Raw genomic sequence first — 24,004 nt, forward strand, 5'->3', positions numbered from 1 at the left:
TCCTTGAACACCCCCAGGGACGGGGACTCCACCGCCTCCCTGGGCAACCCGTCCCAGTGCCTGACTGCTCTTTCTGAGCAGAAATGGCTCCTCATCGCCAGCCTGAACCTCCCCTGGCACAACTCGAGGCCATTCCCTCTGGTCCTGTCACCAGTTCCCTGTGAGAAGAGGCCGACCCCCAGCTCCCCACACCTTCCTTTCAGGTGCCTGCAGAGAGCAATAAGGTCTGCCCTGAGCCTCCTCTGCTCCAGACCAAACACCCCCAGTGCCCTCAGCTGCTCCTCACAGGACTTGTGCTCCAGGCCCTTCACCAGGTTTGTAGCTCTGCTCTGGCCACGCTCCAGGGCCTCCATGTCCTTCTTGTAGCAAGGGGCCCAAAACTGAACGCAGTGCTTGAGGTGCAGCCTCACCAGACCAAGTACAGGGGGACAACCACCCCTGTACGGAACAAGGCCTTTGGTCACAAGCTCTGTGCTCAGGACTACAGCCATCTCGGTTGGTCCTATGGTCCTGATGTGCTGTGAAGGAGACAGTAACTGACAGCTTAAATTTCTGAGGCGATTTGTAACAGTTTTTATAAAAATGCTTGTTTTGAAAGCGCCTGTTCTACCCGCAGTGCATGCGGCAGCTACAAACTGTTCTGTGGACAGACCCCAAGCGATTTGCATCCGTGGCTTCTGAGAGCAGCTGGGAAGTGTACAGCATCAAATACTGCGTGCCAGGAAGAGCTGATTGAATTCACTCAGGACAAAGAGCTGCGTTTTGACCCTGAAGAAGCTTGTCAGGACAGACCTTTCTTTCCGTCCCCAAGGAGCCGCAGCCGAGAGCTGAGCAGGCAGAAGGGCTCCCGGGATCAGGTGTTGCTGCTTTGTGTGTGCCGGAGCTGCGGGAGGTGGGCAGAGCCGTGGCCGGGCTGCAGCTGTGCACAGAGGGATAGGATTGTTCCTGAGCCGTGGGCAGAGCCTCCCATGCACGCAGAGCAAAATGGAGAGAATTGCCTTTAATCTGTGCGACAGCAGCCGTGCGATGGCTGGTGTTTTCAAAGTGCCCTTGCGTTAATAGTTCTGGCTGGAGTTGTAAGCTGATCTGAGCCTTAATGAAAAATTAAGCCTACGGCTAGAACGTGAAGCAGAAAATACTTAGCCTCACTGCTGGGCCAGAGCAGATGTTAAGTTGTTTAAAGCAGAACAAGTAGCAGGGAAGTACCTACCTACTGCTTTTTAGATCCTATCCACAGTGTTAACAATGTAGCTGCCTTGTGAACCTTTCAGTTCGCCTAGTGGTACAGTACCTGGGTGCTCTTACTCCATGAACATGTTCTATCCCGAAGCTAAAACTTTGCTGAAATGGTATTCCCAGTATTCCTTTCATTACTGGGAACTTCAAGCCACAGGCCTGCTAGTGCAGTGAGGTCTGTATGGGATTAGCAGTTAAACCAGGCCAGTGACTGAGTTCCCACAACCATTTCCACACTGAATTTGCTCAGCAAGGCCTGCTCAGCTCTCTGCTAGAAGACCAAGCAGCCTTTTTTATTTGCTTTTTGCCAAAGTCAGGAGTGTGAAACTGGCCCGTACTTTCCTGGTGAGACAGAAGAGCATGCGCTGTCATGTTGTTCCATTAAAATCAGCAGTGCTAGCTCAAGTGATGTGTGGGATATTGCAGTCAATGAGCTACTTGGATAGTTTTAACTCTTAATGGAGAACTGGCAGGTATAATACCAAAGCATCACATTTTTAACTTCTGTTAGGTGATAAGTGTCAAATTCCCAGTTTTCTGCCAGAACTGTTTTAACAAAAAGCCAAGTGTGTGCTGTAGGTGGTTGTCTCTGTGAGAAGTGTACATGGTGTCTGGAAAGTTCTTCAGCATGACTTGCTGCAGAGAGGGTGAGGGGCTGAGGATGTGAAATAAGGGCAGCTCGTCCCTTGGTACCAATGTTGCAGAGGCAGAGCTGGCTGCCCACTGGCACTGGGATATGAATTTGTGTGTGGAAGCTGGCTTTCACATAAAGTTCCTCCCCCCATCCAAAATCAGTGTGCAGTTGGGCTAACTACAGACCATAATCTTTTGTTCTGCCACATTTTGCACCTGGCTGAAACTTAATGGGTGATGTTAGAATTGGTACCAAGAGACTCCCAAATATCTCAACTGCTGGGAGCTGGGGAGTGGAAAATGAAGATGAAAAGTTTGGGGACTGTCAGTTCCTGTTTGCCTGAAATGCTTGCTTGCAACAAAAGAGCATCCAGCTTGTACTGAGCAATCAATTCAGAGCATGACTCAGCATGGAAAAATGTTACCTACTGCATTTCTAGCATAGTTCCCCAAATCGCTGCCTTCCAACTGACTTCAGAGGCTTTCTTCTAAAGCATCATCCGAAGCTGACCAAGAGCAGCCAGGTGAACGCGGTGCTGCTGCATTGGAGCAGAAGGATGCAGGAATTTGTCCCGAATTTTTGATGCTGTTGCTTCTAACGTGGATGTTTTTGCAGCCTTGCAAATAGACGTGAAGGAAATAATAAGTTGGGATTTGCCATTCAGGCGTATAAAAACGTACAGTTAAACCAAAAGGACTGAAGAGGGTGCATAATATTGTGCCTTTGTTTTGCAAATTTAAAAATAGATAGTACTAAATGGGGTGGGTTATTGGTGGGTTATTTTCTCCTTACTGCACAGTTACGATTTACTAGCTCAGGACTTCCAGTCACTGCTTAAACAGTCTACCTTCTGTCTGGAAACAGGGCAACTTCTGTTCATTAGAAACAGTCGACAATACACATGAAGAAATTTTCTGCAGTTTGCTTTGGAACGTAGTGGATCGGGTGTTGTGGATACAACACTGGTGGGTTATTTAGTTGTTTTTTTAAGTAGGGAGTGGCATAAAAGTCATGCAATGGATTTTGTTCCAAGCATGTTACACTGAAAAATAAGAACGGAGGCACTGTTCAGAGCAGCTTACTAAAACACAGTTTTTTAGCTCTCTTATCCTGTTGTGAAGTGTCTAGTTGCTATTTTAACAGTGCTAGGTAAGCAGTCATTTCAGTAATAATTAACGATGACTTGTAATTTTCTCTTAATTGATGTGATCCTCCTTTTTCTTTTATGGTATTATTTAACTGTAATTACTTGGGATGTGGCTTGTAGCTTTAGCTATAATAAGCACGTCAAAAACATTTTGTTTATTTAGAGTTATGTGAAATTGGGGAAATGTTGCTCTAGGTCTAAAGCAACCAACTGCCCCAGACTTAAGAACATATAACTGAGGAGATAATTCCCATATAGAGGTGAATGAAATAAAACCAATTTTCAAGTCTGCTGTACTACAAGCAATAATTTCTGGCCTGTAGCTCTAGGAGCTGGAAGAGTACTTGTGTGTGGGGGATAGGTGGTGCGTGGGTCTTAGCAAAAAGGAAAGGCAAAGCTGGATGAAAGAGACAACTGGGAGTTATCCTCTGCCACAGATGTAGGAAACCCTTTTATCTTTAAAATAATAGGGAGTGTGTCTTTTTTAAGAACTAAGCTCTTTTGAAAAGACAGTGGTCTTCAAGGGTGGCATTCATTTAACAGGAAGAAACTGGGTGAAGCCTGGTGTTGGCATGGCTGAGATTTTTGGTCATCTGGATGATCTTGCCTTACATGATCTTGTTTTATCTTTCATATTCAAACTTCTATTTTCCTACAGTGAATAAACATTGCTTTGTTTGCTGCTTATTAATGAGGATGCTTGCGGCACTCAGTCTTGATTTCCCTGGAAGTGTTGGTAACTTGAAATGTGAGGAAGTTCATGAATGCATGCAGTTGTTTTTAAAATAAATCATTTAATTGCATTAATTACATATAAATATATATATTTAAAATTGTTCCTTTGACTCTACAGGTAAAGCTTTCTATTTTGGGGGTGCAAATACGGTGTCATTGCCCTGGAAGCAGGAGCATACAACTTGTGAACCAGAAAGCCCCCGTCAATTCTGTACCTTCAATGGAAAATATCTGTGGGCAACATTAATTAATTCATCTGCATCCTGTGATGCTGTGGGCGATAGTTTTTAAACCATGTGTCTCATGAAATTGTATTTTAATAAAATTTTACTCCGGTAATTATATGGTAGCTACAAGTATGCTTTATGGAGAGCTGGCACCATATCCATTTGCTGTGTGAGTGGGGTGCTGTTTCCTGGCTGTGTTATGTGTTGGGCAGATTGGGCCCTGGCTTACAAGAACCCCAGGTACCCCCAAATCCCTGAACTCTGTGACGAGTTCAGGTTCTTAGGCACTCAGCCTACTTATTCATTCCTTTCCCTTCTTCCCCTTACACCTGAATAAACACTATACTTTCTGTAGCTTGATAAAGCACCAGTACGTAGAGATTTTTGAGGCTGGATAGCCTATATTTGCCACATCACTTTGCCAGTGCTGTTTTAGCTCAGCTGAATTCCTACTCTTTAAAAATATCCGGAAACAATCTCTCTAAAATATTGGCAGTGCCTATTATCATGACTCAGTTTTAGGCTAGGCTGCATTCTTCACCAAGCCCTCCTTAAGCTCTTTTGATTAATTTTTTTCATCTTAAGTTACGTATAATGACACTTATTTAGCAGATTTAATCTCTGGTAAGTGCTCAGCTGTGTACCTGCAAGATGCTACAAAAGGTTGATTTCCTGGTAGTGCCCTGCTTGCCTAACAGCGAGGCCACGGTGTTAACAGCAGCCTGGCTCAACCACTTCTTACTGCTACGTGCTCCAGAGCAGGAGCTAACTTCATTGTTAAAGCTAAATTTTGGAAGAAAAAAAATGTTTTATTTTATTTTATTTTTTTTTTCAGATAAATCTTCCATTTCATATGGAATTGACTTCCTCATGAAAGCTTATTTGCAGGAAGATGTGTTTGACTGCTTGTTCTCTTTGTGTTCTTGAGTGTCTGAGGACACTCCGAAGGATCCTTCTTTCCTCTTTCCTTTTGGTTATGTGACCCTTGTGTTCTTGCAGTGTGACCATCAGGTTCTACTGCCATAAATTTTTTTGTAATGGTATTGTTTTTTTTAACTAGTCTTCAGTCTTGTCAGTGCTAATGAGTGATGTGAGATAGCACCAATGAAATGAAGATGCTACTTTATACGTCCCATCTATGGATGATACGATTTCAGTGGTGTGGAGCAGTCATCTAATCTTAGAGCCACATATGGCTCAGCTTTCCTTGGGGTAAACTTCTAGGTTGCATATCCATGTTTCCTCTCTTGGCTCTAAAGGTTTTAATTTGACCTCAGGCAGGCCTTTTGGAGGGGGAGGCTTTCTCAGACCACCTAGGGAAGGCACCTGCCCTTCGTGCCTGAACCAGGTGCTTCGGATGTCTCTGCTATTTCATTCCCCTGGGGTGATGCCCAGACCTAGCAAGGTGAAAGTATGGGTAAGGTTTTCAAAAAGGCTGGAAATACTTCTCAAAAATAAATGCTAAAATGATCTATCACCTTCTGGAGTTAAAATCATAGAATCGTTGGGGTCGGAAAAGCCCTCGAAGATCATCTGGTCCAACCATCCCCCTACCACCAATCTCACCCACTAACCCATGTCCCGAAGCACCAAGTCCAGTTCATTTTTGCTCCATTCTTAAGAGGCGCAAAAGACTCTATTTTCAGGGTTAAACCTTACTAGTGGAGCTGTTTGTGAGTGACGTGACTGTTTCAGGGTATGTCGATGTGTTTGGTACAAGGCAGTGTCCAGACCTTCAGCCTGCCAAGCTCACAGTAAGAGCGCTGTTGTTCTACCACACCGTAACAGCAGAAATACTTGTTCATGCTTCTTAATCTCTAAACGTACTTATTTGTGCTCCCCAATGAGGACAGACAGCCTCTCCAGGCTTATTAGCTCTGTGGGCATCAGGTGTCTGTAGTCATCTCAGCCCTGCAGTGTTTACTCGAGGACGGGAAAGACTGATCTCTGTCCCGCGGATTTATCGCGTGGTGTAGGTGTGCCTGTATTCCCGTCTGCTAGGAAATTAATTTGGTTTTAGGAAGGCATGGCTCTGTGTTTCATTTCTTGGTAACAGACCATAAGTATGCTGGGTCTTAATTCATAAATTAATCTTTACTGGATTTGCTTAGATCTGATTTTCTCTAATATGTTAGAAACGTAGAATGTTCTGAGCTGGAAAAGAGACACAAGGATCATCGAGTCCAACTCCTGGCTCCACACAGGACCACCAAAATCAGACTATGTGTGTGAGAGTGCTGTCCATACAAGTCTTGAATGCTGGTAGGCTTGGTGCTGTGCCCACATCCCTGGGGAGCCTGTCCCAGTGCCCGACCACCTCTGGGTGCAGAACCTTTCCCTAACCCCCAGCCTGACCCTCCCCTGATGTAGCTTCAAGCTGTGCTGTTGTGTTACTATCTCTGCATTCACTTTCTGGGGGTGGGGATGCATATAACACTAAATGTTAAGAAAAAAAACAAGGCAAGTGGCACAGTAGAACAAGTTTTTTTTAGCAATCTGTTTGCCGTAGAAATGTTACTTCCATTCTCAGTTCAGCTCTAACCCAATTGCTCTCAGATTCGGAGCGTGCCAGTTCTGTGCTTGGCAGGCATTCGGAGCTTATTGTTGTGCTGCTTTTCCATTGCTGCTGACCTTGCCTTGAACTAGAAATAACCAGAGCCTGCACAAATCCTGCCACATGGTCCCTCTCTCTCGCTCTCAAAAGTCAAATTGTTCTCGAAAGCTGTGGCTTTCTACGCTCCCTGGAGAGTAAATTAGGCCAAGGGAAAACACAAGAAGGAGCTCTGGATGAAAGCATTCATTCATGTTATAAGGCTATAATATATTAGAGGGCTACGAGATCACTGCAGGGGCTTTTATCCCTTCGGTGGGAGCGAGGAACCGGGCAGGGAGGGCAGGGGCAGTGGGAGGTGTGTGTGGGAGCAGACTTGGGCTTTTCCCCTCCCCTAGGTTTTCTTTTCTTGGCAGAAGCACATGACCGTGCCTGTCAGCCTGAGGATGCCATCTGGGTTGCAAAGCCTGCTAGACTGTTACAGAATTGCACAAGAATTAACGTGAAATCAGACTGCTTGGCGGTTCTCTGGCCGGCGATAGCAACTGCCCGGAGATGCAGCCATTGTGCGGGGCCTCAGCGAGCAGGCAGGAGCCCACCTGGCACTGCCAGCACGATCCCAAAATCAGCACTGAACGGGTTGGGGAACTGCTCAGAGGCAAGCTGCCGAGCAGGGTAATTGTCTTACGAAATTAAATTCGTGTTCAAAAAGAAAAAGTAGCAGCAGAGGTAGAGACTGCGTGCAGGGGGGGAGAGCGGGCCAAATCTAGTTAGGGCAGTGGTTTGTTTCCTCCCTTACATCTAATTCCAGCTGTTCATTTGTTGCCTTCTCATTACTCGGGAATTGGAAGTGACAGTCTGCAGCACTGAAACAAAATATCCTGCCTGCCTTTTTGAAGCCTTTTTATTTTTCGTCTGCAGTAAAACAAGCAATCTATTAAAAACATCACATCTCAGAGGCCATTTGGTAATTTAGTGCCTGATTTTGCTGAGTGTTTTGAGCTCACGGCTTAATGGCCATGTTTAATGGCTACACATGGATCGAAGGGATGCTGATTCCTATTTATCAGTACCTTAATAAGATTTTGGAATGAAATCTGGACCACATATGTTCTGCTTTATCATCTGCCATGCTTCTGAGCAGATGACTACATCCAGGAGTTATCCGGGAAGACTTTATTCCCTGGCACAGCCAGCAAATAAAATTTTCATCTAGATCCCTACATGCCATGGCTGCAGGTTCCCTGGTACCTGAAGGTAGGAGGCATTGGCACATGTGCAAGACCTCTGCCTCACTCCTGCTTGTGCAGGGACGCGGTGTGAGTTTCGGCTGAGTCCCACCCAGACCCTGCCCCATTTCCCCGGGCCCTGGGCACATGTAAGACAAGCTGGCAGTGCCGAGCTCGGGGTAGACACAGCAGCCATGGCAACTTCTCGGAGAAACACCGGTGGGAGCGGTGCCCAGACCTTACGTAAGAGCGATAGAGTTACAGCTGCATGGGAGCTAAAGCTCCCTGCCCGGGCTGGGAGCAGCTCTGCAGCCATGGGGCCACAGGGTCTGGGGGCCCCTTCACCCTGGGGGGGGTCACCTGGGACTGGGCCAACTCGGGGCTGCTGGGCAGCACCTCATTAAATCCATGTGGGCTGAGTGTTTGTAGTGTGAGCGTGCCTTTTGTAGGTTATAATAGCTTTATATCTGGTGCAGTTCCATATTAATGGTACCGATCGATCGATGCCTCTGGATAGCACTCATTAAGGCATCCAGAAACAGAGTTAATCCTTCTGCGGATATGGCACCGTGTTCTGGAGGTTCCTGGAATTTGCCTCATGCTTTTGTTTATAGGGCTGGTTGTTCATTCATTCAAAATTAAAGCACTGCATAAAAAAAACATTGTGTTATTACTTCAAAACAAGCTAGGTTGGAGGAGAAGGCAATGACTTGCAACACTGTCACACTTCTTCGTTATGAAGAGTTGGGGTGTGGGTACACACATGTTTGTGAAGTAAAAAAGCAGGGCAAAAATTCACTAAAACAGCTCGTGGAAACGTATTTGTGTCAATGGCTACCAAAATCCTCTTTGGAAATGCTGAGAAGTACATTACAGAACTGCATCTGTGCTATGGGTTAGTGAGCAACAACTCACCGAAGAAAAGCATTTTTACACGTGACCGCCATTTGCACGTTACCACAGCCTGTGTTTACATGGGACACGGAGGGGTGGTGCCTCTTGTGCTTGGATGGGCTGGCAACTAGAACAGAAATGCTTAACTGGTGATGGTTGCTGATAGGAATCAGTAGGTTTATTCCTGGGTCCTTCAGCTTTGGGCCCCTCAGCACCAGAAGGACATGGAGGCCCTGAAGCATGGCCAGAGCAGAGCTACAAACCTGGTGAAGGGCCTGGAGCACAAGTCCTGTGAGGAGCGGCTGAGGGCACTGGGGGTGTTTGGTCTGGAGCAGAGGAGGCTCAGGGCAGACCTTATTGCTCTCTGCAGCTACCTGAAGGGAAGGTGTGGGGAGCTGGGGGTCGGCCTCTTCTCACAGGGAACTGGTGACAGGACCAGAGGGAATGGCCTCGAGTTGTGCCAGGGGAGGTTCAGGCTGGCAATGAGGAGCCATTTCTGCTCAGAAAGAGCAGTCAGGCACTGGGACGGGTTGCCCAGGGAGGTGGTGGAGTCACCGTCCCTGGGGGTGTTTAAGGAGAGGTTGGACGTGGTGCTTGGGGACATGGGTTAGTGGTGGCATTGGTGGGGGGTGGTTGGACCAGGTGATCTTGGAGGGCTTTCCAACCTTAATGATTGTTATTCTGTAAGAAGTAGATCTGGTGTTTGTCACAGGACAGCTTTTCCCATATCCTTAAACCTCACTGAGAGGTAAATAATTAATATTCTGTTCAGCTGATGGAGATGAACTCGTTCACATGCTGTAGCTGTGGCCTCCTTTGAAATGCCAATAAATACAGCAACGAGCAAGCTGTGCGTGCTAGCAAAACTACAGAAAAGCAGAAATACTAGGTGTCTGGGATGAAATCTCTGGCTTTCCTTACTCCCTCCTTGTTGTGAAGGAGTATGTTTAATGGGGGTGATTTGATGAGTATAAATGTAGAGGAACAGAAAGGAGGGGGAATTGCAAGGCCAAAGCAATGGCAGGAAGCAGGTTTTTTTTTTTTTTTTTTTTTTTTTTTTGTCTTTGTTTTGGAGAGGTTTTGTTTCCTGGGTTATGCTGCCTGCTGCACCTCATTCAAAGTTTTAGTAGGTGCTCCTGGATTTAATAGTTCACATACTCACAGGTGAGACTTTCTGTATGAAGCTTGACATTTTAAGAGACGAGCACTGGAGGCTCTTGGGTGTTCAGGTCAGTTTGTTTCCTACCTCCTGCTATGTGAGGTTGGAGCGATGTGTGGAGTTACACTCTGCAGAGCAAGGTGAAAGCAGGCCCTTCCCCACTGCAGAGCTTAATAAAAAGGAACTTTACATGGCATCATTGTTATGTTTTCTTCTTTCCAATACACAACTTTTGACTTTTCTTTAAAACAAGGAAAATTTGATTCTTTGCCCTTTATAGGTCACTCTCAGAAGCTCTTACTAGCTTATTGCTGTTATGTCCGTGTGCTGAGAAGGCACATGGTAATTGCTGTGATTGTTGCCCTTTGTTACAGCAGCCAAATGTTTGCAATGCTTCCCATGGAGATGCAAAATAATTTTTCCTGGGGGAGAAATTAGATAATGGGGAGATTCTTCACTGAGCAGAGAGTAGCTGTAAGTATATGTGTGTGTGTGTGTATGCCATATAAATAAATATATGTTTAAATCAGTGGGACGATTTTCTATCCCCAGAAATAAACCAAGAGATGATGCTTTTCAAAGGGATATTGTGATACTATCTGCTTTAAACAGGAATTCAGTCTGGGAAGCCTGGTGTCTTGCACAGCACAGGGTATTGACTCAGTGATGGCTGTAGTCCCCGACCTGTATGATGTGGATCGGCTCCAGCTGCAATATTTATGTCTTAGCAGCGACATTTTGTACCTATCCCACTGCGAGATTAGTGCCGGGACAATACGGTGCATTACAGTGCCACCACTGGATAGTTTAGCTCTCCCTAATTAGACAGCTTGTCCCGATGTGCTGAGGCAGAATAGATTTAGGGGATTAAGATTGATGTGTGTGGCCCGGAGGCTGCAAAGCACATATAAACAAGGGTTGGGTGTGTTCCTGCTTTGGAGAGGAGGTGAGGGAAGGATGCGAGGTGAAATGTTGTTTGGAAAGCTGCCACATCTAAAGAGACGTGATTGGAAATAGGCAGAAAACACCCAATTGTGTACAATTAAGAGAGTGGCCTGAAAAACAGGTGAGGTGGGGCCACGTCGAAGATGAAATGAGTAAATCATATTGGTCCTGGAGAAAAATCCCAGTGGCAGACTGCCAGACTGGGAACTGGGCAAAGAGAGATGACCAAAATGAGCCCTTTCACATCTTACGTGTGGGCGCTGCCTGCTTTGCTGACATTGAGACATGAGAGGGAGAAAATTTTGGCTGTAAGCAGAAGGAAAAATCATTTTCCTATTTGATGTGTGGGACGGGGGGGGGGGAGGGGGAAATTTTCCTGTAGGCAGTGCTATAGCAGAAGCTGACCTGCATGAGGACTAAGACTTGCCAGACCACACGTTCAGTGCAGCTGGAAAGGCTTTTTGAGAGCCACGACGTTCAGGTAACCCACTCACACAGTTCATAAACCAGGCTGCAGCCGAGACATTTGGTGCTCACTCATTAAGCTCCTCGTGGAGCTAAACTTACCAAGGGAGCTGTATGGGTTTCAGAGCATGAAGTATCCCTTGAACAGATCACGGGATGGGTGAGGATCTCGTCTGCACATCCTTTTTGGGAAAGACATCTTTCAAACCTGTCACAGCTGTGTTCTCCGGGTGCAACCTTCCTACGCCGTGGACAGTCTGGAAGAGAAGTTGTACGGGGAAGGCAGCCCTTCAGGGAGAAGCTGCCCTGACCTGGATAGTCTTGCTTTGTTTTTCCTTTGTTCTATATGTGTCCTAATGCAACATTGCTTTTTTTTTTTTTTTTTGCTTAGCACAGCCTTCAGTTTTAGTTGCAAGTCAGGGAAGGATGCTGTGCTATCCCAGTGGAGGTGTCTCCCCCAGGCCAAGCTGCTGGTTGTGACAGAAATTTCCATCAGCTCTGCTGGTCTCTGGAGTAGCATCTTGCTGCAGGCCAGCTGTGGCCACACGTGAGCCCTTGCAGCTTGCTGTGCCCCTGGGCTCTGTGGCAGCAGGGTGCTCGGAGGTGCTGCCCGCTTTTAGGCCGGGGAGCTTACTGGGAGGGCTCCTTACTGGGAGGGCTCCTTACTGGGAGGGCTCTCGTGGGAAGTCTTTGCGGGCTGGCATCAAAACTGCTTGCTTGGCAGTCCTGTCACCTCTGTGACTCATGCAAACCTGTGATATTTTTTGCATACGGTTCTCCGTTGTGGTCATTTAGAGCCTTTACCTAGCATTAGAGGGGAGGACATTATTTGGCACCTGTCATAGCTGCGTTAATTCCTCAATGTAGGAAATCAATTTTGAAACTTAAAACAAACTAACAAAAAAAACAACAATGAAAATATGTGAAGAAAAACTAGTTTTTATTTGTCAGACTTCATTCTACAAGTCAGTGCTAAAAGCCTTTTGCAACTGGGGGGGCAAGTTGCGTGATTGAGATGCACAGGAAGTTACTTAATTTTGAGGATGTGTTTTTCATTTTGATCTTTATAGAAGGTTTTTGGCTTCATTGTACTGGAAAGCAATGTGAGGAGTACCTCTGGAACTTCAGGATCCCTCAGAGTTCATGCTCGGAAGAACAATTGATTGCCTTTCTGCTGAATTCACTGGATTAGTGAAAGAATAAGTGCTTAGTCTGAAAAAGCAGCTTGCCCTCTGACTGACACCAAGGCATTAAACTACAGCAGCAGCAGCATACCCCACCTAGCTGGCAGCTTCTGCCCATTGACTGCTACAGGCAGGGTGCTGCAATGGTTTGTTTGCTCCATTTTCCACTTGTGTAGGATGCTTTTTTGGAAAGGCATGTGATGAATTTCTCTCTTTCTACGTAGAAATAAAAGCTACTTTATTACAGAATGTTCTTTAATTTAGAAGAAATTAGCACTGCCAGAAGCTTAGGTACATCTTTGTCAGGTTTTGTGATTAGTGGATGCAAGTCCACTTGGATGAAGTTGTTTGCTAGCGAAGGAGCTCTGCAACTCCTGAATTATTTTTCATATTATTTCACTGAAAGAATAAAAGATAATCCTGCAATAGAGAATCCGTGGCCTATATTATACACTCCATGTCCTTACATGCAAATACAATTTCTAGAATATTTATGCTTATTTTACACATCATACAGTCATTCCCTTAATGATGTTTTTCAAAGGTTTGCTTAATTCCAACTCCACATTAGAGGGTATGCTGACAAGGGACACATCTTCTGCTGGCAATTTACTATCTATAAAACAATTAATATGCAGAAAATGTTACAAATAAATTATTCTTGGAAGTGTCATATAGTGGGATACAGTGAAGCTTTTAGAATAAAAATTCTGAAAAATACTCCTGATAGAGATGCACATCCCAGAGTGGAAAAAGTCCTAACCTGAAATAAAAAAAATAATAATAATAAAATAGGTGATGTGATTTGGACAGATATATTTTTGGTGCTATAATTCAAACTGGTCCACAGCCCACTCATTCAGAGCATGCAGAGAGCTCTCCCTACCCAGCAAGTGCTGGCACGGCCGCAGTAGGGCAGCAGGCCGCTTTGGACCCTTCTGTTCCCATTAGGTTTTTGGAAGAAGTTTCATGTACCCAGAGAGGAGGGTTTTGGCTTCGTTTCCTCTGGAAGGGGTGTAATTTGTGCACACTGCAAGTGCTCTGCGCTCTGAACCAGCTAAGTGAAGACACGGGGGCATTTTGCCTCAAAAGAGCACAGCCACCCCAAACCAAACATGAATATAGACGTGACCTGTAAAGCACAGGGTATGAAATATGCCTTGAAAGTGTGCTCTCTGCATACAGATCTTCAGCTTGAGCGTTGTGTAACTGAAAGCAGAAACGCTGAGGTATATATAGGTACCTGAGGTTTGATTTAAACGGAGAATTTATATATAACATTCGGTGATTTTTTGTATGTTGCTGTACTGATGTTTTATTGCCTCTATATATAGCCTTGTTTCTCTGCTCTCTTTATGGCCCTGCATGTTTTTTTTTTTTTTTTTTTTTTTTTTAAAGTAGGTTTTGCTTTGAGAACTTGGAAACACTTTAAAAAAATGTTAAAAGTCAATTCCATAAACAAATTATTAGTTAATTACAGCTGGAATAATACGTTGTTTTGCTGGGCAGAGTTTTTTCTTCCTGGTAGTTAACCATTAAGCAAATCGAGTCACAGACTTCCACAGCCTGCTTTCGTCCTGGCTAGTCCATGAATTCAGATTTGACAGTACTGCAGGGGTATTGATGCGGAGGAACTAGTCACATCGCAGAGTATAAGAAGTCTGGGATGGCTGTGTTCCTCAGACTGGTTTATCAGAAACTGAATGAATGGAAATAAAAGCTGGAATTTGTCTCAGTGGGGAAATAATGAGGAATGGGGCACACTTACCTTTAGAAGTTGTTAAAAATTGCTTTTTTCCTATGAAGATACGTTGCTTTGCTGAAACTGAGCATTACATAGAAGTGTTTTTACTGTGACAAGGAAGGAAAGGAAGAAATGCCAAGCCTTCTCCTTGCTATCATAGCAAGGGGTCTTTCATTTAAGATAGCATCTAGCCTTTGGAAGCCCCTGCTCCCAAATTACTATTTCAACCTTTTTTTCATGTTTTTGTTGCTGTCAAAAAAATCTCCCTTCACAATGAAGCTTGGTAAACCTAGAAAGTCTGATTTCAAGATCTGAAACGAACCATGCAAGTTGTTCTTCAGCAGAGCATCCCATACAGAAACATTTGGGGTTGCGTGCAAGATGTCAGCTTGAACTTAGGAGGTGAACCTTCAGGGAAGGTGGCGTCATTATAATGAATGTTTGTGTGAGCAGGGCTCTGATAGAGTCGGGACTTTTGGCTCAGTTGGCAGGAAGCTTCCTGTCTTGAGGAAAAATGAGAAATTTTCAGTAAGGAATTTTTTTCAGATTCCTCATTTACACTGTTTGTATGCTCCTTTTTTTAATGATGAACTTCTGATGGTTCTTTTTGTCTCTTCTTAAACAGAATTAGACCACAGCTAGCCAAAGAGAAGATTGAAGGATGCCATATTTGTACGTCTGTCACACCTGGGGAACCTCAAGTGTTCTTGGGAAAAGATAAAGCCTTCACTTTTGATTATGTGTTCAACATCGACTCGCAGCAAGAAGAAATCTATATACAGTGCATAGAAAAACTGATTGAAGGTTGCTTTGAAGGCTATAATGCCACTGTCTTTGCTTATGGCCAAGTAAGCTTTACAATTTTATTTAAAGTATTTATTTTGGAATAAACACGAAGAGTTTCTTGTAATTAATCTTCCTCTTAAGCTTCACAATGCACAAACCTGTTGTTGTTGCCTTTATTTTAAACAAGACATTCTCTAGAATATTGTTTAGCAGTCTGCACAGATTCTGTGCTGAATGGCAATTCAGATGCAGCAGACATATGTGGTAGGTTTGAATTAATAATAGTACTGAAAGTGGTATGAGTCCATATAATTCCTGAATTCACCCTTTAATGCAGTAATACAAATTAGTGACTTAAATAAGTAGATTTACAGATGTAACTTGTACTAAAATTCTTTTTGAGCAGTTCTCCATCCCATCCCATTTTCTGAAATATCATTGAGCGCGGCATAGAGAATGCATTATTGTCTTCTGAGTTTTCCTTTAGGAACTGATTGCATAGAAATTGATCTTAGCGGGATGCTGAATTTCATCACTGTTAAATGTCTTATCTCAAGTTAGTTAGTGAAGTCTAGCCATGGTGAAACAAAGCAGTTGGCAGATCTAATTTGGTAGATTATGTTCTACAGCATAATACTGTCTTTGCCTTAGACTTGACCCACTAATTAAGTAAAAACCCAACGCTACCTTGTCTTCTATAGGACTTCAGTTTTAATTAAGCTGTTTTCTTAGTAAAGGTACAGCTTGTAGTCTTAGGTGCTGTCTAGAAATGGCAATATTCTACCTGAGATATTAAGGTGTCATAATTAAGAGAGTTGTTTGATCTACTTCAGTAAAGAATGCCCAAAGTAAGTGCTTTAATTTGCATTCTTGGTTGAAAACATTACCTATTCTTTTGACCTCAGAGATGATAACTCGAGGCGGGTGTAAGCAGCTTAGAGGAAGCTTGTAGGGGAAAGGTTGTGCAAGATTGAAGTGGTCCCTGCCTGCGTTGTAGCTGATCTGTGGATAAAAAGTAGAATTTGTGCAACATCTACTGTTTTTCAAATGTCTGTGTGCATATTAATATTGCAAAAATGACAAAACCTGGCTTTGTAGTCTCTATCTAACACGAGTGTTCAGAAACTGTTTCTCTGAATTGTGTTCTAGTGACGACTACTTGTTCACTTTAGACAGGTGCTGGCAAAACATACACCATGGGCACTGGATTTGATGTCAACATAACAGAAGAGGAACAAGGCATTATATCACGTGCTGTTAAGCATCTTTTTAGATGTATTGAAGAAAAGAAACAAGCTGCTATTAAACAAGGACTCCCACCTCCAGACTTTAAAGTGAATGCACAGTTCCTAGAGGTAAATGTGATCTGTGTGTATAATTTCATTTATTTTCTGGAAAGCAAATGAACCACTTTTTCTGGTTGCTACTTTTATACGCTTTCTCATAAGATGTTTTGAATTAATCTTCCAGATTTCAAAAGAATTTTTATGGAGTTTGCTTTGGCTGTTTAATATATGAAAAGAGTCTTTTTATCTTATTCCAGTTCTTTCAGTAACTTTATTTACAGGGTTATTTTGAAGTGTAGAAATAATTGTCATCATCATTTATCCCATTCTGTGCTACACATTTGTTCATGGGGCCTATTGCTGTTGCTTGTCTACAATGCTTTATGAAAGTTTCTTTCATAAACTTTTCTTTATGAATTCTTGCTTACGAAAGCAAAACATTTGTTGTACCCTTGACTAGTGAGCCGTGCTTTGCCGTTTGTGTAACTTTCCCATAGATTTCTTTAGCCTTCAAAATCTGTTCGGTAGACATGGTAGATTCCTCTCATGAAAGAAGAAACCAAGCATAAAAATAATTTTGTAGTGTGTCTGTGTGATCCTTGGTGGTTTAGGATTGGGCTTCTGTATCACTGCTCCCTCTTTCAGTAGGCCCAGAGAAAATCTAGGTCGGTGCTGTGGAAAAACTGTTCCCTTTGTCTGTGCTTGTTACAGACTCTCTTACTGGTAGGTGTGCCTACACTTGTGATTTTTCTGATCTGCAGCAGCTGCTCATTCATCTCGTCTAGCTTTTATGCTGTGATTCCTGCCAATGTATCTATTTTTAAATCAATTGATGTGGTTATAACATTTATATTCACTACCAAGCTATAAAACCTGATACTCAAATGATATTGACAGGGAGTGTCATTTTAGGGAAGAGTTTTATATAAATCTCTATTATTTAGTTCAGTATTTTGCAACTTTGTCTACTGTAGCTTTGCGGGAAAAGAAAATATTACCAAGAAGAAAAACCAGTTGGTTTTATTACTGCTGAAGTAAATTAGGTCGTCTAGTCATATGTTCCTAAAACTGTTTTAAAGATTAACAAACTGGCATTGGTTTTGCACTAGTACAGATTTGCCACTGGTAACCTTAAGCAGAGGTTCAAGTTCCTCTGGCTAATGTTTGCCTAGAGAGATTTGGGGCTCGAGAAAGGGTGGTGGAAATGCTGTGCTGTTCTTTTCTCTCTCAATTTGAATGTCAGGAGCTGCAGTGTCATTTCTGCTCAGGCAGCTGCAACAGCAGTGGTGTAAGGGGTAGTAGCTGTACTACTTAAGTGTAGTGTCTGAATTCCTTGATTTTTATCTTTATTTAAAAATAACTTTACAAATGTGGCTGTAAGAGTCCCAAAATACAGCCCAGTAATTGAATGTTACAGTGGTAATAGCATGATGGGTTGTACTGTAATTCTGAACTGCAACCACAATGACATACTTCAGATGAAATCCCTATCTAAATTAGACAAAGGTTAAATGATATGTATATATATATATGATAGCTTCTTCCTTAAAATGTCATGTTTTTGGGTGATTTTTTATTGTGCTGTGGCTAAATTGGAACTTCCCCAGAAAGAACGTTTCCCAGAAATTAATTTTCTTGCCTTTTTTTTTTTTTTTGACTGACTATTAGTGTTTCTAATAAGCGGCTTGTACAAAAACTAAGTGTTAAATTCTTTCTGGGGGAGGAATGGTTTAATCTAAAAGAGAAACAGACAGAGAATTATTAAGGTAAAAGGGAGAAAATGAGAAAAGGTGTGACGGAAGGAGTGTGTGGGAGCTGGAATTGCCTGGTCCTAGCAAAAAGTTTTCTTCCAGGTCTGACTATGTGGAAGAAGTTGTAGCTTCTTAGGGTGGCATAACATGAAGTGCGAGGTGCTGGTCCCTGCTCCTGGTGTCAGGAGCAATGTCAGGATGTGTGGGTATAGCACAGAGCTGCACCAGGGGAGGTTCAGACTGGACACAAGGAAAAATGTCTTTACGGTGAGGGTGGTCACACACTGGAACAGGCTCCCTGGAGAGGTGGTTGATGCCCAGAAGTGGTCAGGCAATTGGCCTTGATGATTTTTGAAGGTCCTTCCAAACTGAACTATTCTATCCTAACAGTGAGGTGTGCAGATGACTTAATTTACAGCTGCTGTTTATCATCCTATTGTCCTTGTAAAGCACCCTTTACTGAAAACCTTGGGACGTCGTGAATTTTTATAACCTTCTGCATGTTTCATGTACAGATTTAGCAGTCTTTTAAGGAATTCCTTCCTATCATAATACTACATTTTTTTTCCTTTTTTTTCTTTCAGCTTTACAATGAAGAAATTCTTGATCTGTTTGATACCACACGTGATATCGATGCAAAGAATAAAAAATCAAACATTAAAATCCACGAAGATTCAGCTGGAGGAATTTATACAGTGGGTGTTACGACCCGAACTGTGAATGGAGAATCAGAGGTGACCATTGAAAATAAATTACTCTGTAGCATAACAAATGTGTACAAAACATGTTGTCTGTATGTTCTGATAAACATCTTACCTTTCATATTTTTTCATTTTTATTTTTCACTCTTATGTAGTGGTGGTAACACTTCTCAGACCTTAATTCCAGAGAAAACTGCAACAGGAGAAGCAAATGTTCACAATTATATTCTGTTCAAAATGAACAGCTGAAAGTAGAGGTTATGCTTGCTAACATGAACCTTCTGTATCTTAAACAATTTAGGTGTATATTTAGGTAAAACTTTCCTTTGCTTTTGTAGGCTTAATTATCATGTCTGATATTAATTTCCTCTTAATTCTAGAAATAGACTTTTGCCAACAGTGCAGTTCCACCGGGAGAGAAATTTTTGGCATGTGTGTAAATCTGATTTCCCAAATCTTGTATGTTATTTTTTTTTATCTTTATTTATTCATATTTTATCCTGTGACAGGAAAGCTTTGCATGATGACTGATGTGAGGTAAAGTGCTGTTTTTTTTTTTTTTTTTTTTTTTAAAGTGTCTGTGCATTGCAAAGCTGAATGCAAATGTTATTGTACTATGCATTTTTGGACAAAAAATAGAAAATCTGTACATTTTTTGCCACAGGCAAATGGAAGGGAGATTGCCATGTTATTACCAAGGGACAGTAAAAAGATGGGTACAAACATTTGAGTGGTTTCTTTTAGAAACCACAAAAAAACACTTTTGTTCCCTTATTTAAGAATCTCTGTATCTTGCATATTGGCTCTGAAATGATAGCAAAGAGAAAAAGCTTACTTGTATCCAAAACAATTTGTTAAGTGCCATAGGAACACTTTTTATGTAAATTGCAAGCAATCCAATGTATTTCTTGTCTGTCTTCTAGATGATGCAGTGCCTGAAGCTGGGGGCTTTGTCTCGAACCACTGCCAGTACTCAGATGAACGTTCAGAGCTCGCGGTCGCACGCTATCTTTACCATTCACTTGTGTCAAACCCGAGTTTGTCCTGCATTTAACACTGTACGTATCTTTGCTGTTAGTAAGCTTCGCTGTAATCATTTTTCAAAATGTGAATCTTGTTTTGGCAGCAGCTGAGATCTGAACTGCACTTACCAAAGTTTCTACAGTCAGCTTCATGCTCAACGCATTTGCTAAATGTTATAATAATTTGATTTAATCTGTGCACATGTAACCATCTTCTAGCCAGAGGCAACAATAAACTGCTGCCTCTTACATGAACCTGCCCATTCTCCTCTAGCATTTTCTTCAGTATTTAGTTACAACATACCCACGTAACAAAGTTAAAATATAATTTGTCTTTAATTGGGACAGCATTTTTCCAAGTCTTAGTAGTTAGTGGGTTTAGGGTTGTAGTCAAGCTGAAAGTGTGAGGTATTTCAGGTGAAGCGTTGATATCCAGCAAGGAGCAAGCAAAAAAACAGTTCTGTTGCTTAGCATTTTTATTTTAAATAGATAAGTATTTAGAATTTTGATGTCTTGAAAGTTCATGCAGTTGATTTCATTGAACTCCTAAGTACCTAGGTGCATAGATAACACTTCTTAAGCATGTGAAACAGTGCAATGTGTTTATAATGCTTATTTTGTTGTGGGTTCTTTCTTTATTTTATTCTTTTTAACACTACAAATAGTCATTTGCAGGCAAAATGAGTGTCACTCCCTGGTCCTTTGTGGTATGTAGACCTGCTTTATACCCCCGTTAAAAACACTTCTTGCTGTTTCCCACGTCAGAACTGGGGACCTGGTGGTGTGGGCAGCTGTCTCCTCACTCAGGGAGGGACTGGCAGAGCCTGGCAAGGAACTTTGGTCGCTGTGTGGTGGCACTGTCTGCTCAGAGGCTTTGCTGAGAGCTGTGCACGTGGCTCATTCCCCAAATATCTCACCCAGGAGCATTGCTTCATGCAGAGCAGTGTGCCTGCAGTAGGCACTTGCCACCATCTGAGATGTTTCAGCTCAGATACTTGTGGACAACCGCGGGGACTCTCTTCTGGCCCAGCCTGTAAGAGCTGCTGGTGTTATAGGAGCAAGCAGCCACCTTCTGCCTTGTGTCAAACTGTGTTTTCTTTCTCTGGGAGATGTAAGCAAGATAACATCAGGGTCTGGAGTAGGACATGTCACCGTTGCCTTTCCCTTCAGTGCCCAGGAGAGCAGAGGCTGGACCTGATGTGAACGCTCCCAGAATTTAAATTAATACAAATCCTTAATGGGTGGCCAGGAGAGATGCTGCTCAAGTTTCTGTCTTTGTGGCTGTCTGTAGACAGCAGTTTTGGGAGACCTTTGTTACTAGGGCAACAGCTTTGCCAAGGATGAGGACATTGGCTGTGTGCTTGTGTCCTGCGGGGCGGGCAGGCAGCCAGGGCACCAAAACACTGCTCCTCTCACTGCACTCACGCTGTTAGCACGTCTCTCTCAGGAGTTTCTGGACATACATCTGATTTTACTGGATGTGTGAGAGTGAAAGGATGTGTTAATCATTGCTCTGAGCGATCTGCCAGCAGTGTGACTGTCCAAGTATCCAAAACAGGGATAGTCCAGTCTTGTGGAAGTGGAGTGAATTCATCTGGTCTCTGAAACTGCTACAAAAGGAGATTGCTTAAAAAGCTTGAAGCGTTGAGCTGCTGTGTGAAAAGCTTGGTCTGTAGCCACATGTCCTGCTCCTTGCAATAGCGGAGGGAGCTATAGGCTAGTTGATCAAGGACGTTGCCACAGAATACCCCATTTTTAAATTTATTTATTTTATTTTTAAAGAAAAAGCAGAACCAACCATGCTTATTGTGTTAGAAATTCCTAATCAAGCCAGTGGAGATTGGGCTGTGTGAATATTTTATGAGACTGACTAGATATGTGCCTATTCCACGCTGCTGAGGTAGGTGGAAATTGCCCTGAGGTGGGTATCAGATCAGGAAGGTCAAGAAATGTCTGGCTTGAAGATTCTTCTCTTCTTCGTCAGCATTGCTTTCATGTCAATAGGTCTAACTAGACTTAGAGTAAATTAAAGTCAGCAATATATTGTACAGTTAATTGACAAGTGAAAAGCTTGGACTATGATAAAAAGGTAATTTTGCTGCTGTGCTTTGGGATGTGATGAAGAAAGAGACTGAGGAACTGTTCCCTGTTTGTGGTGCAGCACGTTCCTTGGCAGACTCACTGCACTGCCTGAGGGATGCTGGAAGTGCTGGTCATCCCAATTACTAGACAAAAGAAAGGAACCTCTTTCTCCTATACTCATTCTGCTGTCCTTATTTCCTGGTCAAGTCAGAAGTGCTGATGGAATACTGGCTGCTGGGAAAACTGGCCAAAAAAATAATTCCTAAAATAAAGTTGAACAATCAGGCCACAGAGAAACTGGTGGGGATTAGAGAGGTATAGAGGTATAAAATCAAAATAAGTTGGTTGAAGGGTTATGTACTAAGCAAGTCTGGTAATTTTGGGGTGTGTGTGTAATATCATTACTGATTAATTTTATTTATTAAGTTAAATTCCTTGTATTTAAATTCCTTGTATTAAATTATATTCCTTGTATTTCCCCCTCCTCACCTTAAATCAACTGTAGACCATGCTTAGAAATAATTGATATTGACAAGTATGTAGAGCGATGTATTCAAGAATATATTAATAGATATTACTAAACAAAGACAGTTTTTTTTTTTTGAGAGAGAGATGTTGTTGCTATTATAAGAGAATTAGTAAATAGGAAGGAGATGGACGTGACAAAAAGCTATTCTTGTCAATAATTGTTGATTGAACTTTGTGGGAGACTAATACAAAAGATCTTACTAAGCTTTATGGATTCCTTTTTATTTCAGGATAATGCCACCGATAACAGGATAATATCTGAATCTTCTCAGATGAATGAGTTTGAAACTCTTACTGCCAAGTTCCATTTCGTTGATTTAGCGGGATCTGAAAGGTTAAAGCGAACAGGAGCTACAGGAGAAAGGGCAAAAGAAGGCATTTCCATCAACTGTGGACTAGTAAGATTACACAATTTGTTTCCCTGGGCTGTTTGTAACATCTTCTCTTCCTTTCTGAATCACTTCCTTTAAATTAATCCCTAAAGTCGCAATAGATGATATGCAGAATGAGGCCTGTAGTGTAAGATGTAATGGTATGCAGCATATATTGATTCTTACCAGGTTCTGGCTTGCCAACGTTTCCTGACTTGCATTAGGCTCTAACTGGCAAGTTATAGTACTTAGAACTGTTGTGAAATCTAGTTAGTTACTCCAACTTTTAAAAGATCTGGTAGAGTTCCTTTTACTTTTCATTTTTATTTTTTAATATATATTTTTTTATTCCATCAAGAACGAAACAAGTGGAGAAAATTGCAAGCAGTTTGCAGGGAGTACAGGCACGTAAAACATGGACAATGAACAAGTTTAACTGATGAATAAATTCTGATTCTATTAGTATGTAGTGTAAAAAAACCCTAGGCAAAACATTTCTAAGTAGAAATAAAATTTTTAAGTTGATAGCATCACTTCATATTTTTTATCTGAGTACTGGCTCTTTATGCATTTTTGTAATTAGCTATTAAATACTTTAATTATGAGTACACTGAAAAGTAGTGCTTGTGATTATCAGTGAAGATTGTGGTTTCATACCTTTTGTTTTGAGCTGCTTGGCTGTGTGTAGGCTCTGCAATTCTTCTTTTAAAGACCCAATTACGCAAGTTCATTTTGTTTGAAATCATACCTTTGAATTGCTTTGATTTATTCATTTATTTATTTATTCCTGGTTCTAATGTATAGTGTCAGATGTATTCTGCACACTGGAACTTTTAGTGATTCTCTTACAGTCAGGGCATTGGTTATATTTTGTAGCCAATGGAAGAGCATTCAATTCAATTTCATCATTGCTATAAGCACAAAGCCAACAGAGATTTGGAGGTTTAATGAAACAAATGCATCCTTAACAAAAATGCGTTACAGAATGCCCAAAGGTGAAAACAAACATAGTAAAAGTAATATTTTATATGATCACAAAACCCTCTTTTATAGTGAATTCCAGCAATCAACTTTGGGAAACAGATGGAGATGAATTAAACTTTAAAGCACTCTTAGAACATGTGCTGTATGCAGTTCTGCAATAACTGGGTGCAGTAAAACCATTTTCAAGACTATGTTAAGAATTGATTGTACAGGGCGCCATCTAGAGGAATGTGTTTGAATTTGGCAAGTGAAAAATCCTGTGCATGTAGTTGTACATCTAAAAATAATTTTATAGCCAAATATGTAGCTGTTTATGAACATGAAATAAGCCACTTTTTAGCAA

General features: G+C 42.2%; 1 protein-coding gene across 8 annotated transcripts in view; it reads left to right on the forward strand.

Moving 5' to 3' along the window:
- Positions 1-24,004, forward strand: part of KIF21A (kinesin family member 21A) — an 87,987-nt gene that overhangs the window by 14,667 nt on the left and 49,316 nt on the right. For all 8 annotated transcript variants that reach the window (XM_027458910.2, XM_027458888.2, XM_027458900.3 and 5 more), the window contains exons 2-6: positions 14,776-14,998; positions 16,109-16,291; positions 18,558-18,707; positions 19,598-19,732; positions 22,537-22,704. In XM_027458910.2, coding sequence (XP_027314711.1) covers positions 14,776-14,998; positions 16,109-16,291; positions 18,558-18,707; positions 19,598-19,732; positions 22,537-22,704 — 859 coding nt within the window. The remainder of the gene's footprint in view (positions 1-14,775; positions 14,999-16,108; positions 16,292-18,557; positions 18,708-19,597; positions 19,733-22,536; positions 22,705-24,004) is intronic.

This window comes from Anas platyrhynchos, chromosome 1 (genome assembly GCF_047663525.1).
Source record: "Anas platyrhynchos isolate ZD024472 breed Pekin duck chromosome 1, IASCAAS_PekinDuck_T2T, whole genome shotgun sequence".
Lineage (NCBI taxonomy): Eukaryota > Metazoa > Chordata > Aves > Anseriformes > Anatidae > Anas > Anas platyrhynchos.